General features: G+C 58.2%; 5 protein-coding genes across 5 annotated transcripts; 4 read left to right on the forward strand and 1 right to left on the reverse strand.

The window, feature by feature from the left end:
* Positions 1-827: 827 nt before the first annotated feature.
* Positions 828-2,811, forward strand: L226DRAFT_469787 (serine protease; the record flags this gene model as incomplete). Its single annotated transcript, XM_067676248.1, has 14 exons — positions 828-1,074; positions 1,135-1,234; positions 1,300-1,430; positions 1,496-1,518; positions 1,586-1,636; positions 1,684-1,718; positions 1,773-1,850; positions 1,901-1,921; positions 1,982-2,096; positions 2,155-2,181; positions 2,241-2,423; positions 2,483-2,512; positions 2,577-2,697; positions 2,768-2,811. The coding sequence occupies 14 exons, from the start codon at positions 828-830 to the stop codon at positions 2,809-2,811; spliced, it is 1,206 nt and encodes a 401-aa protein (XP_067531240.1).
* Positions 2,812-3,172: 361 nt separating this feature from the next.
* Positions 3,173-5,114, reverse strand: L226DRAFT_538714 (clathrin adaptor mu subunit). Its single transcript, XM_067681549.1, has 7 exons — positions 4,748-5,114; positions 4,484-4,682; positions 3,983-4,430; positions 3,798-3,929; positions 3,625-3,748; positions 3,395-3,557; positions 3,173-3,333 (listed from the first exon to the last, which is right to left on the reverse strand). The coding sequence occupies exons 1-7, from the start codon at positions 4,944-4,946 to the stop codon at positions 3,282-3,284; spliced, it is 1,317 nt and encodes a 438-aa protein (XP_067531241.1). The 5' UTR covers positions 4,947-5,114; the 3' UTR covers positions 3,173-3,281.
* A 99-nt stretch (positions 5,115-5,213) lies between these two features.
* Positions 5,214-7,046, forward strand: L226DRAFT_538715 (uncharacterized protein). The gene is made up of 8 exons (XM_067681550.1): positions 5,214-5,245; positions 5,300-5,371; positions 5,427-5,521; positions 5,574-5,616; positions 5,677-5,750; positions 5,815-5,970; positions 6,031-6,299; positions 6,364-7,046. Exons 1-8 carry the CDS (start codon positions 5,228-5,230, stop codon positions 6,684-6,686), a joined length of 1,050 nt encoding a protein of 349 aa, XP_067531242.1. The 5' UTR covers positions 5,214-5,227; the 3' UTR covers positions 6,687-7,046.
* Positions 7,047-7,935: 889 nt separating this feature from the next.
* L226DRAFT_514216 (uncharacterized protein) lies at positions 7,936-8,733 on the forward strand (the record flags this gene model as incomplete). Its single annotated transcript, XM_067678403.1, has 2 exons — positions 7,936-8,588; positions 8,649-8,733. Coding segments are annotated over exons 1-2 (642 nt in total), but the record flags the coding sequence as incomplete, so codon positions are not given.
* A 2,027-nt stretch (positions 8,734-10,760) lies between these two features.
* On the forward strand, positions 10,761-14,255 carry L226DRAFT_525768 (uncharacterized protein; the record flags this gene model as incomplete). Its single annotated transcript, XM_067678989.1, has 7 exons — positions 10,761-12,557; positions 12,929-12,959; positions 13,366-13,469; positions 13,525-13,743; positions 13,797-13,995; positions 14,048-14,192; positions 14,213-14,255. The coding sequence occupies 7 exons, from the start codon at positions 10,761-10,763 to the stop codon at positions 14,253-14,255; spliced, it is 2,538 nt and encodes an 845-aa protein (XP_067531244.1).
* Between the last annotated feature and the right edge of the window lie 257 nt (positions 14,256-14,512).

Genomic DNA, 14,512 nt, shown 5'->3' on the forward strand with positions numbered 1-14,512 from the left:
TGAAGATCGCCAAACCTACGCTCTTCCGATGCATCGCATGACGCTGGAATGATCTCCCCTGCACCCTGGCGTTGCATGACCCATATTGCTGTCAATGTGCCGTAATCCTCGACATCTGGAATAGTACCTAGGTGAGCACTTGACGCTACGAATCATACTATCTTTCACTCGCTATGCCTCCCGGCTTCAACAGCGTAAGACCCATATACAGGTGACCCAAGGGTACAGTCTGACCATGCAATCAATGACTGAAGCGCGAGCTAGTTGGGGCTGACGCCCGCTGCAACGCTGACACGGGCCAAGATGTCAGTAAGTTCGGTCAGCAAAGCTCTGGGAACCTGATTTCTAACACTGCGATGGAATGGATGTCGACGAAGTCTGGTTTTCTCGGCATCTGGCCCCATAACAGGACTACTAGAAGCTCATAGCCATATGACGCCCTTCAAAGGCGTCTACCAAAGCTCACCACCCAATGGAATTCTCCGCCTGTACAGGGAGACTCGAAGTAGGATCTCTTCTCGACTATCATGACTGCTCGCTGAATGCCACCTGACCCCAACCGAATGCAACACACAGGCGCCTGAGATGTTCACGTTCGTGGTTGGGGCCGAAGCAATTTGTCGGACGACGTGTGTTGGCATCGTCTGGTGGTTGGCGGCAAGTTGAGCTCAACCTCTCGGAGAGGTGACCAAAAATCCTCCTGGCGCTGAGAAAGAGTGCAGACGTATACATAAAAGCTCCCGTCCTTCTCCTGCAACCTCAGTGCCTCGGTACTCTCTGAGTTCAACACCCAGCTCTCTCCTGCATCTTGTGCGACATTCCCCGTGATGCGTCTGTTCTCTGCTGTGACCACTGCGGTGGCCCTCTTATCCACCCTTGTGCTCGCCGCGCCCGGTGTTGAGCTCAAGGCAGTCCTGAAGTACGACGGCCCGACGAAGCCCGACTCGTACATCGTCAAGCTGAAGGACGAAGTCTCAAAGGAGGATCACCTTTCCTGGCTCGACTCCAACCACAATTCCACGAGCAGCGTCACCTACCGCGACTGGCAGACCAACGTATTCCACGGCTATGCTGGTGAGTCCCGAGGAACCCCGCTGTCTCCGACACGGTGTTGACGATTGCTCGGGCACACAGGCACGTTCCAGCCCGACGCCTTGAATGCACTCCGTGCTAGTCCCGACGTCGACTACATTGAAGAAGACGGGGTATCGGAAGGCTCTGCGACCGTATTCCAGTACGCGAGCGATCCTCCACTACTTGCAACCGTCTCCGAGTCCCGCTCTGATCCATACATTTCAGGAACAACGCTCCTTGGGGTTTGCAGCGAATCAGCCAGAACCCACGTCTCATCAATCAGAACCCACTCGACCTCAACTTCACTTTCAAGTTCGACGACAGCGCCGGGAACGGTGTCGATATTTTCATAATCGGTGAGATACCCCCGTGTCGATACAGATAACCGAGTACTGACCCATTGATCGGTTCATTGCAATAGACACCGGCATTTACCTCGCTCACGTACGTACCCCGTGATATAAAGTACTTCTTTCTATGAGCCGCAACTCATCGTGATCACTCACTATAGAACGACTTCGGTGGTCGTGCCGTTTGGGGTCAAACCTTTGGTCCTTATCAGGTGAGCTGAACCCCTGCCAAGTTTTTCACTGCTGAATATTCCTCTAGAATGCAGACGGACATGGTCATGGCACTCATGTCGCGTAAGGGGATCTCTCGAATCACAATCCGCGATAGAATGCTGATGGCCTACGCAGAGGGATCGCCGGCAGCACAACCTACGGCGTCTCTAAGCGAGCAAGGCTCGTTGCGGTCAAGGTTCTCTCCGATTCCGGGTGAGTACTCACTTGTGTGTCACTGATCGCTCACGCTGACGCGTCTAAAGCACTGGCATCAACTCGGATATGTATGTCCATTGTCTCGTGCTTCATCTCTGAATCACCGGTACTAAGTTGCGAACTTTAAGCATTGCGGGCATGGACTGGGTTGCTCAGGCGTATCAGCAGACCGGTAGGCCCTCGGTGGCCAATTTGAGTCTGGGTGGCGCGGCTTCAGTCGCTATGGACGCTGCTGCCGCCGGGGTACGTTTTCGTTATCCTCGCGTCGGTGCAACTGATGCGATACCATAGAAAACAACAGCTCGTCAACTCTGGGGTACATACCGTGGTATGTTGACTGCGTGTCTTGCTCGTACTCATCGTGGTACCAACTGAAAGCTTGACTAGGTCGCCGCCGGGAACAGCAACATCAACGCCGCGGGTATCAGTCCCGCACGGGAGCCCAGCGTGATCACTGTGGGTGCGAGCAACATCGCCGATGCACGTTGGGCCTCCTCCAACTGGGGTGGTGTCCTCGATATCTTCGCTCCGGGAGAGAACATCATCAGCCTTGGTATCACGGGTCCGAACGTCAGTGTTTCACCTCTACTCCGGGTCCACTGTGGATTGCATCCTGATATGCGTCGCAGAGCCTCGCAGTCATGTCTGGCACGTCTATGGTACGTTCTCATTCTGATTCTGACGAGATGTGCTGGGGCCCGACCGCATTCGAAACTGCTACAGGCCGCTCCTCACGTGTCGGGCATCATCGGGACCTACATCACCACCGGTGGGAACCTCTTCCCCGCGAACATGGCGCAGAAGCTCGACCAGTTCTCCCTCTTGAACGTCCTCAGCAACATCCGTGAGTAACCAACCGTCCACGCCATTGCCACATCAGACCATGCTGATTTTGAGCTTCCTACGCTTGCTAGCTCTTGGAACGGTCAACAAGCTCGCGCGTAATGAACAGCCTTAAAGGCTCACGCACATTCGCGTGCTCCAAGTGGTATTTGAACGGTGATGATTAGGAAGAAGGCTTTTCGGGAACCTGGTTTGATCAACAATTGCGGATGTAGGCTCGAATTCTTCGGAATGTCATTGATTTTGGGACCGTACAAGTATCCGTGATCGGAATGTTGCGACTGACTGAAGGAAGAAAGGCGTGCTATGTGCGACTGTTAACAGAAGTACGGTACTCAACTGAAATACCACGCACGCATCACGTTCCATGCACATGCCATTTGTTGTGTACTCAAACCGAACTCAGATGTAGAATGATGGAGAGGACCTCTTCGACTCACCGCTGCGAGGGCAAATGGCATCTCCGCAGCCAACAACCCGAGTGAACGTCCAGAAGAATGCATATATACAACTAGTAGCGGGCGTATGTAGACAGTCTATACAGAATGTACACACATCCAAAGCTCCACCGCGATCCATCCCGTCTTACATCCCCTGTACGATCGGCGCGCTGCCCTTCTCCAACGCCGTCCGCAGACTACACGCGTCATCGTCAGCACGCACCAACCGAGTGAACAGACCAAGAAAGAAAAACGCACCTGTAGTCGTCGCCGTTCTGCGTGATGTACCGTACCCACGGGAGCGCCTGGTACCCGCTCTTCTCGACGATCTTGAGGTACCGGACCTGGATGCCGGACACGGTGAAGTACGGGATCTCGAACTTGACCGTGATGGGGGCGCGCTTGTCGAGGGACTCGTGCTCTGGTCAAACGTTGCATCATGGTGAGCGTGGCGCCCGGAGACCATGGGCCAAATCACTACGACGTACCTCCTCGGACACTGGGGAGGCCGAAGTGCGCGCGCATGAGGAACTCGCGGCCACCGCCCAGCTGCTTGATTTTCCACACAAAGGCAGACTTGTCTGGCACGTACGACACGCTGCCTGTCGATGCCTGCAGAGCCGCGTTAGCAGATCAACGCGGGCGCGGGCGAGGCAAGTACCCTAAACTTCGGCGTGTCGGCGTCGTCGGGTACAGGTACGTAGATCTCGACATTGTTCGCGGTACTTCGCCGCTTGAACTGCGCCTTGACCTTGACCATGTACTCTATCCTGCTGCCCTTGTGGTGCTCGACCTGTACGAGCGTCAGCTGGGGTGCACAGGACAAGCGACGACGTCGACACTCACAGCGGCCTCCACCCAGACGAGGGGCTTGACTGGTGTTGACAGCCGGTACGACATGAGCTCGAACTCGCCGTCGGGAGGGATGAACGAGATCGTGCGATCGTTCTCGAACCTCGACAAACGCACGCATTGGTGGAACTTGACGTCCTCCATCTCGATTGCCTTCCCGCGCGCGTTGCGGCCGGTGCTCTCGAACATGACCTTGTCGTTGAGCCCGAGCCGGAGCTCGGGCATGCCGGAGAGGTAGCACTTCATCTTGATGGCGCCGAGGATCTCGGAGCGGACGACGTTGCCGTTCGCGTTCACCAGGAGGTTGACGCTCTCGATGACGTCCAGGAAGACTTCGTTCTTGCGGTAGCGGATGCCCTCTGACCGCCACGAGACGGCGTTCGTGACGGCGATGGGTGGGCGCACCTGGACCTCGAGCTTGTACGACTCTTGTGTGATGTATCTGCGAGCGTGCGTCTAGGAGGGGCGCAGGACGGGAAACGAAGGGGGACGTACTCTTGCAGAATCTTGCTCTCGGTCGTCTGCGGGTATCCGAAGTCCATCATCTCGTCCATGAGCTCATAGATGATGACGAAGTTGTCGCGGATAGACTCCTCCTCTAGCTCCTTGAAGTACTCTACGAGGACCTGGACGAGGCGGTGGAGGAAGAGGATGATCTCGGCGGCATTGGTGTTGCGTTTTGAGAGGGCGAGAACTGGGAGAATACACGTCCATCCTGCGATCCATTCTTGTGACACGATCGACTGTGTGCGGACTCACGATAGAGATTTGAATGCCGGATGTGCATGTAGTTCACCCCCTCCCGGGTGAAGCACGGCGTGACCTGCTGACCCTCCTCCTCCAAGTCAAGCACAATGGGCAAGAACTTTTCAATGTAAGATGGAGGCACATCGTCGCGATAGGACCGTTGAATAAGGGGCTTGCCCTTGAGGTCGAGAATTGCAATCAAGCTGGCCATCGTTAGGACGCTCTCTCGCGGAGGTTGCCTAGGGAGTCTACAAGCTAGGTTATGAGATTAAGACGAGAGCACCTTGAGATAATGTCTGGCCGTTATCCCGAGTGATGCCAGTAGTTGCCAGTGCCAGCCAGAATGCAGACTTCGAGCAGAGAGCGGGACGATGAGCGGGACGAGACTGAGCTGCGGGCGCGCTGTGCGAGCGCGACAGCTATGGGCGCTTACACGTCCATAGGCGGCTCGCGTCGGTGTGGCTCTCGCGTTGCGCCTTGCCTCTTTCCGCCATGTCCGTCTGCGAGCCCGTATGTCCCTCTCGTCCTCGTCGACGATGCCGAAACCTACTGACAAGTTTACAGCACCATGATGCTGCTGCAAACGCGCTCACAGCGTTCATGTGCGTCGGCATCACGGTCTCCTACTTGCCGCAGGTGCGCGCGGTGGCTGCGAGACGTTCTGACAGGGGAAGCTGAGATACATTTACAGCATTGGAGGATCATCTCTGCGAAGTCCTCGGAGGGATTCAGCCCATGGTTCCTGCTTCTGGGAGGGATGTCGTCTGCCTCGGGCATGCTGAACATGTGAGCCTCTCGGTGGTCTCTTTGCCTAGCTCCTAATGGCGGCATGGGATAGTATCGTCATGCAGTGGGGGATCATCAAGTGCTGTAGGGTCCTCGTGAGTGCCATTCATTTATTCACGTTATGACTACTCGAACACGTATGCACCGTCCTGCAGAGCTTCGGAAGCTGTATCGAATCCATTGCGGGCATCTTCCAACTCGCTCTCGTCTGGGTGCTCTTCGTGATGATGCAAGTGGCGTCCAAGATCCCTCTTGCCCTGTTGCTGCGGACTGACCACATCCGTGTTTTGCAGTCTGGTGCTATACATGATCTACTACCCACCAGAGCTAAAGTATGTCGAGGTAGACGTCGACCTTCCGAACGAGCCTCCTCAACACATCAAGACGCCCGTCAAGCGCGAGCAATGGAAGCTTTCAATCACGCTGTCTTGGGTTATCTTCTGGCACATGTGCGTCCTCCTCTAATCGCCTCTCTGTACCCGTTCTGACTCTGGCATATCTCATCACAGTGCGTTCCTCATCTTCATCACCTTCATGCTCCTCTCGACGAATCCCGCCCCGGATTGGGACTACCGTTCGCCTCAACTTGAGCTCTGGGCCACGTTCCTCGGCGTATCATCAGCTCTTCTCGCCATGTTCCAGTACACGCCGCAGATCGCACATACATGGCGCATCAAGCACGTAGGCGCACTCAGCATCCCAATGATGTGCATACAGACTCCCGGAGCGATCCTCATGGTTCTCAGTATCGCCCTCCGCCCGGGGACGAATTGGACAAGTACGTACCCTTCCTTTCATCGCTGGTGGCCTTACAAGATGCTGAGCTACCCCGCGCTCTATAGCGTGGATCTCGTATGCGATCGCGGGCGCGATGCAAGGCATCCTCCTCGTCATGTGCATCATCTTCCGCGCACGTCAGCACGCCCTCGGCCTCGACGACTTCGGGCAGCCCATCAACCCAGCCATGTCCCACGCCACTTCCTCCGATGCCGCCCCGCCCACGACGCCCGCTGTCGAGGCCGCGGTTGGAGATGCAGTCCAGAGCGATATGCGCAGTGAACATGGGGTCGACGTCTCTGCCGGAGAAGACACCCCGCTCCTGACCGGGAAGCAGCACGACGCAGGCTCGAAGGGAAGGGGGCTGTTTGGGTGGCTCAAGCGGTGAGAGTATACCTATATCTTGTCCTTCTCATCTCAGGCGGGAATCTTTTGGATCGTATCGTATATGCTGTGATGTCTAATCTTACCCCGGATCTTACTACGTTCTATTCACTTGAGTTTACGTGCAGGACAAGCACTTGACTACCTACGCCGGGGCATACAAGCAATATGCCGGACGGTACGTCGCCTCCGATCGTGCGCACACGGCTGAGCTTGCACGTCTGTAGCCTCCACTCGGGCTCCGGCCACTCAGGACTCGCTATCCAGTATCGAAGAAGTCCTTCTAGACTTCAATCGATGATAGTAAGCGGTTTCCCCCACTGAGCAGCGCACATACCGAGACTGGCCACGCCCCTCCCCGACCTGGAGCCGCCGCCCGCCACGCTTGCCATGCTCCGAGACCTTCGCAGATGGGTGTCCTTGAGTCTCGGGACAGATCGATCAGGCGGGGGCCGTGCATGAGGCTTCATGCTTACAGCTCGCTGTCGAGCCACGCGAGGAGATACGTCAGCCGAGTGTTCGAGGCGGGCAGCAGCGTGGTGTCTTTCTCCCGACAGAGTACGCGCATGACCAGGGATGGGTGTACGCTGTCGAATACGCAACATATTCCCATGCTGCGGAGCAGTGGGACCGTGAAATCCATCATCAGTGTCTCAGTCCCAGGCTCAGGGCCACCAGCAGGAGGCCGGACGTTGGAGTCTACTAGTACCAAGTGCAGCTTGCCGACTATCACTGAGGACACGGCGGCCATGGCAGGCTGCAAGGTTGTTTAGGATGTGTACCTTGAGGATTACTAGAAGGGACCGCCGCAGTTCCCAGGCTTCACGGACTATGCACCGGAACGCTGGAAGGGACGTCAGCCTATAGTACTAGTACTACTGTGGATCCACACCGACGAGTCACGATGCTCACATCCATCACAATCGCTGAACCACTATGTACTGCGTACGTGCCGCATTGTGGTTTATTCAGTTCCCTACACACGGGTTGTCTAGTAAAGTGCGTCCCTTGATTCCCAAATTCAATGACCCATGTATCCCTTCCTAATAATAATATATCTCCATCATGCATCATGGAGCAGTGCCAGGTGCCAGGGCGGCATGGTTCGCCGTCCTCTGGTACCTTGCCGCTCCTCGCCGCCCTCTGCCGCCGCCGCCGCCGCCGCCATTGCCGAGGACGATCGGTGGGCGGCGGTGGCGGTGTCCGCCCTCGGTTGCCAGGTAAACTGTAGGCACAAACATTCAGGAACCCAAGTCTCCGTCTACATAGTCCGTCTCAACGTTCAACCACATTTCATTACTACTGTATATCTGACTGACGTGACTGGCAGGTGGCACGGCAGCTGGGCGATGACCTCATCCCCAGTGCCCACGGAGGAGTCGCCGCCGTCGGCAACACTGACAGAATTCGGAATGGCAAGGACGCAGGACTTGTCCGTCGGCCTGGCGATCGAAACGCAGAACGCAGAGTTAACGCAGAGCGCAGGACGCAGAACGAAGGACGAAGGACGCAGATCGGAAGAACGAAGCACTCTTTCGAGAGTCGAGGTGCCACCCCGACATCGAAATATTGACCATGAAGACGCGCGAGAGCCGACACGCCTTCGCCTCGTGCGCTGGGCAGGGCGACCCGCTGGGGGAATGGACCCACCCAAGAGGCCGCCACAGACGACACGCCTCGCGGCACAAGGGTTTTCGACCGTGCCCGCTCAGAACTCCAGCACCCCGAGCGTCCGAAGCCGAGTGCCGAGTCCGACGTCGGCCACCAAGCTAATATTGATGATCTCTATACATTTCTTCGCCGTGCACCGTCACGGCGCCGACCGACAGAGAAGCAGCGAGCCTCAGCCCAGAGGCAGCTGGAGGTGTGGTCTCAGGTCTGTCGACATGTCAAAGAGCGTACGTACGTGAGTGCAGTACATGAGACCGGGACTGTCGTCGGTTGTGCCAAAGCTAACACAGCCCAGGAACGGACGCAAATTGCGAGTGAAATCATGCAGGCTGGACGTGACGTTGCGCCGAGCGGCGAGTGGCGAGGGCCTTCCCAGCCGCATCACAATGAGCGGACCAAACGTAATTGGAAGAGAAGCTGAAGGCCGAGGGATTCCTCACCGTGACCGTCGGACGAGGATCGAGAGTCCAGTCGTCATTGGGCTCGACTCGCGGTGTCTTCAACCTTTGCCTCAGCAGCAGGGAAGGACTCTTGCTGCGTCTGCGCACTGACAGCGTGGGCCCTGCAGGCCAGATACGAATCATACCGAGCTGCAGGCTGCAGCTGCGTGGTGGTTCGGGCGGCCGCGCTGCGCGTATCGCTCGATGCGAGTCCGCAGTGAGGTCATCCCTCGTAGCTTGAGCTTGGTATAGATAGCACAGGCTCCTCCAGAGCTGCTGCGTCCGATATGTGGCACCACCTTAAATTCGGAGGGTTGAAGCTTGGAAGGGTCACGGTACGTACGCCGGGAAGAGTGGGGCCCCTAGTACTCGTCCTCCCCGCCACAATTGCTCGGTAAGTTGGGAATGATGCGCAGACCTTGAGCGACGCACGCGAGAGAAGGAAGAGGCACGACGCACCAGAGGATCTAGAGAAGTCTCCGATAGAGACCAGATAAGTACAAGCTGAGAGGCACAGTGCATCTTTGAAATGCACGGAGGGCGTCCGATAAAGCTCACTTGCCGTGCTGCAGCAGCCGTTGTAGATTGTGCGTCGCAGCTCAGAGTTCGCGCTCGCAGACTGCGTTCCTAGTACTTATGTATGTGCTCAGTGACCCTCTTATCGACGCTATGCCGCATGGGTTATATGAGTGGAGCGATCACATCTCGCTTCGAGTCCTTGGCTCTCTCGAGTCTCCGAGTCGGCCTTCGGACGCCTTCATAACCCCGAGTCGCGCTCGGGCGTTCGGCGCCCCCCTCTCTTGCTCCTCCTCCTCTTCATACCCTTCTGCGTTCGCGTCCGCCTCCGTCGCTCTGGACACCTGTGCGCATCTCCTGCTCGGACTGTGCACACTGTCTGGACATCGCCTCGCCCCGCGGATCTCAGAAAACGTACAAGAAGACATAGAGAGATAGATTGTGGAAAAGCATGGTCGCCCATCTCTCCATGGGCCAGGCTGCCGAGTTCATAGGCTCGTCGCGACACGAGGTGAGTCTTCGTTTCGTTTCAACATGTCCATCACCCTCCCCTCCCCGTGCTTCTCCGTGGCGTCATTACGAGCGTGGGTGTGGGTACAGCACCTTCTTATGGATCTGGGAGCCGCTACGCGTACTTATGGCTCTCGAGGACGCGTTGATTACGTTCACGCGCACGCTGTGCCACAGAGGCCTCGGGTGGGAACAGTGCGACCGGACGGACCCATCTTGCTCGCATCTCGCTCAGAGCTGTGGCGTTTAGCTGGTGCTCCGCGCGGTCGGTCTGTGACCCTCCCTCTCTCGTTCGTCTCGCCTCTCGGCTCGGTGGCCGCACGTCTTCGCGTCCTTGAGGCTCGCGCTCGGGGTGAGCATGCGCGGCAGTCGTACCCCCCGCGAGAAGAGCCGGCGAGGTCGCGTCCGGGGTCGACGCGAGGAGAAGAGCCCGACGTCGACGGGAAGCTGTGCGTACTTACCCGGCCATCATCCTGATTCCATCTCGTCTCGTCCCCTCCGCTTTCAATTTCAGTTCCGAGTCTCGCGCGTCGGATCGGGGGTGCAGTCGGGGCCGAGCAATGGACGCACGCACGGCGAGTCGAGGTCTGCGCGCTGCCTTGTGCCGTAAAGTGGCCTGCGTTTGTGCGGCGTGGCGGGCTGCGCGAGTCAAAGTCGCGTCTGTTGTCTGTTGGATATGTGGCTCTGCGCATTCGCAAGGCACGCACACTATCACATCTCAGGCGCTGCACGATATGCATCACCTCCCTAGGGCCGAAACTGACGGAATCAACTCACCTGCGCGAGACCGCCCACGACGAACATCTTATCATCCCCAGTCGGCCTCCGCGCCCGCATCTGTACTCTCTTCTGCACGCCCATCATGCCCTTCTCGCACGCCTTGTAGCCTTCTTGCAACGATACTTATCGCCTCTCTCCCCCGCCAGCCTTCTCCAAGCCCCATGCTCGTCGCTCCTTCACCCGTCGCTCGTTCATCCCCTCGTTTGCCCTCCGCGGACCACAGGCTCACCATCCCGGAAGGGCCGTCCCTCGCGAGCCGCAGGCACTCCTCGCTGTCTCCCCTGCACGGTTCACGCCCCCACCGCTCGTCGCCCCTCGCAGGCCCGTCCATCGCCCTCTCGCACGATGGAACGCTCAAGGCGACGAGTGCACCCCCAACACCTGGAGGAGGAGGTAGGCACCTTTCTCCTCTAGCAGAGTTCTCGACGACCGCCGCACAAGTCGAGGACCCTGGCGACGACGCCGATTCCAAGAAACGTCGAAGACGCTCGCTCGGTGCTGTCCTCTCCAAGATGAGCTTCCCTAGCTCGGCCTCAAGTACGGGCGCCGAGCCCGCCTCTCCCGAGCGCGAGTCTCAGACTCCAGTGAGGCCGCGGCAGCGGTCCAAGTCGGCGAACTCCCGCACGACGCCCCCTGTCCCCGCGGTGCCCCCAGTGCCTGCATGGGCTCACAATACCGCTCCTGCGCGGTCTATGTCCCCGCACAAGCTTTCGCCGTCTTCTTCCCGCTCGCAGAGCCACGCGCAATCGCCTGGAAGCTCGGGCAGCCCCAAGTCATCCCGCCCCTCCTCACCCACACCAAGCGCGCGCTCGAATCCCTCGCGCAGGAGCGTCATCCAGACCCCGACGGGCTCTCCTGTGTCCGCGCGGGCGATACCGTCTACGTCGCGCAATCCGGAGGAGAACTGGCTGACCCAGTCCTCCGCACCGCGCTTCTCCCGCCTCGGGCTCAAGGCGGAGGGTGTCATCCTCCCCGTCTCCGTGCGCGAAGCCCGCCGCCGCTCCACCGCGTCCACGCTGAGCCTCGCTTCTCGCGCAAAGCCGTCCGACGCGCTTTCCCCGCACCCGCGCCCCGGATCCTCCTCCTCGCGGTCGTCCACGGCCGGCCATGCGTCCTCGAACCGCATGAGCATCGCATCTACGTCCACGTTCACTCCTTCCTCCGTCTCCCACTCGCATTCCTCGCACTCACACTCCTCGCACTCGCACTCCTCCCACTCGCACTCTACGCCCGCCTCCGCCTCCGCCTCCGCATCTGGTAGCCCTCCTCGGCGCCACCGCTCGCGTGCGTCCTCCTCCGCATCCGTCAGCTCATCCCTCGACTGCGACACGCCCAGCCTGACAATGAGCCCCGGCCCATCCGCGTCCGACATCTCGCTCGCGCCAGAGCCGCCCTCGGTCATAGCAGTGGACGAGATGGGCGTCCTCACCATGACCACCCCTTCCGTAGGCGTCGGCGTGCAGCTGCAGCTGAACGACGTCCCCGTCGGCGTCATCGGCATCCCCGACCCGGACGTGTCTGTATCTGCATATCCTGCGATCCCGGACAAGGGCAAGGGCAGGGCGCGGAACTACGACCTGGATGTCGACTACGGCATGCAGGTGCTTCCGCCCCTGCCCCTGCTGCCGGTGCGCGCAGACGACACGGCGTCGTCGATCGCCTCGATTGGCTCGATTGGCTCGATTGCGAGCGAGCGCAGCGTGTTCACCGTGCCCGTGCCCTGGACGCGCGGCGCGGGCGCGGGCGGGTCGGTGCCCGCGAGCCCGAGTGGGTCCGAGCGGTCGTCGTACTTTGGCCCTGCGATGGACTTGCCGCGGGCGCGGCATGAGCGCGCTGCGACGGCCCCGGGCGCCGGCGCGGGGGGAGAGAGGAAGACGGACAAGGCGAGGGAGAAGGAGGGGCTGAAGAAACGCACGACGATCGGGCGCATGTGGAAGCAGGTCGTGCGGAGTGTCACTGTGCGCCGCTAGTCTTTGCTGCCAGTGTCTGGTGCCCCGTGGCGACGTGGGGCGCGCTGACGGACGACGGACATGATGATACCCAGAATTGTGCAGCTACTACATACTTGCTATACACGCAGCACGACGAGACGAGACGAGATGAGACGCGATGATGACGACGACCGCGCGCGCAGCATGTCGTTTTTTTCGCGCAGATGGCAGATGGCAGACGGACGCTCCGGACTAACTTAATCGCGTTCACGCTTGGTTTGTAGTACCCTACATATCCCTACCCTATCCTTGTCGTTACGTTCCTTGTGGTTTTGTCGACACACACACCTCCTGTAGAGGTAGCGCATATCATAGTGGTCTCCGAGACGCGTACTTAGGGCGACCCGTACGCGTGCAGCACGGCGACTGGTCTGTAGAACGGAGAAGCAGTATTGTTTTGTACCATAGTTACTATCTATGCGATGCGATGCTATGCTTGGGTTACAGAACATGCTTCCAACTCTCTGTTGTTATCCACTGGACTACTGTAGCCTGTAGCCTTAGGCGTGTGTCAATTTTCGTTCTCCCCGCCAGTGCCTGCATGGAAGGTTGAGAAACCAGAAAGCGGGAACGACGGTCATGGTTCCCGGACCGCCTGCTACGCGATTTGGTGGCCCCTGACGCAAGCCCAACCTTCAGCCACAGCGGACCTTGAAAGCCCGAGCAAACCCACTAACCTCACTGCATGGCCACCCCAGTTGTCCCCCTCGTCGTCATGCCTCTCATAGAGAAGAAACGCAAGCTGTCGGGTTTTTCTGATTCCCAAATCACTCAGCTTTGAATGAGTTTCAAAGCAGCACTCCCGGTGTGGCACTCGAAGACGACGAGGAGATCACGCACCTCGTCCACAAACTCGAAGAGGCATTGTCAGACATCAAGGTGCTATTTCGTTGACATTCTCCTTCCAGACATACGTACTGAACGAGATCCCCAGTACTACCCATTCTCGTCGGCTACCGATGTCGCCATGAAGAAGGCCGGCATCGTTCGCACTCCGCACAGCTCCCCACTCGAACACTACAAGCTCACAGATCCTGTCACTTTCGCTAAGCATGCAGCACGATACCGCGTCATGTGTGCAGAAAGCGCTTTCTTGTCCGCCGACAATTTCTATGCCGTATACGACGCCATAGTGCGCCATGTCTCACTCAATGTGCGTCTCTTGCTCTTGCTGTGAGCATGTCATCGTTCACTCCTGCAATCCAGACAGAAGCTGGGTCTCGTATGCTCATTGATGCTTTCCTACTCCGTGTCGCCGCAATGGTGGACAACGGGCACCTGCTCGTCTTCCCCGAGTATGTGGTACCGATGATTGAACTGTGCGGGCCAGGTGATAAGTTTCATGTGGGAGGAAAGCTCGATTATCTCCTTGTTCTACTTTTGGAGGAGGAGAAGGACAGTGCTGGTGCGTAGTACTCTACACTTTGATATCGATTGCAGATGTTCACTCCCTACAGCCCCTCTCCTCAAGGAACCGACCACTTTGGAACCGGATTCGACTGGTTTTGCCATCGTGGAGGCAAAATTGCCTGCCTATCCTACGCTCAGTGACGCACTTCCGCAAGCGCTGCTGGAGGTCGCAGCCTTCGCGAAGAAGTACAAGTGAGTTGCGCACCTTCTAGCACTAGCACTAATGACCAGTTCATGCTGATCCCAGAGTTCTAGGAAGCAACTCATGAACGGCGTGATCACGAACGGGCACAGGTGGATGTTCTTTTCATTCACGCCTGGTGCAGATAGTGTTGGAGGCACCTTTTGTCGCCCCCTCCCACTCGAAGCGTCATCGCCCGAAGAGAGGGCCGTGATTACTGGGATCCTGAAGGATATGGTACGCATTCAATTTGCGTTACAAGGGCTCGCATGATGACTTCTGTCTGCAGATCGACGGCGCGTGGACGGTGGTCAAATTGCCCATTGCGCCT

Source organism: Lentinus tigrinus, assembly GCF_003813185.1.
Source record: "Lentinus tigrinus ALCF2SS1-7 unplaced genomic scaffold L226scaffold_35, whole genome shotgun sequence".
Taxonomy (NCBI): Eukaryota; Fungi; Basidiomycota; class Agaricomycetes; order Polyporales; family Polyporaceae; genus Lentinus; species Lentinus tigrinus.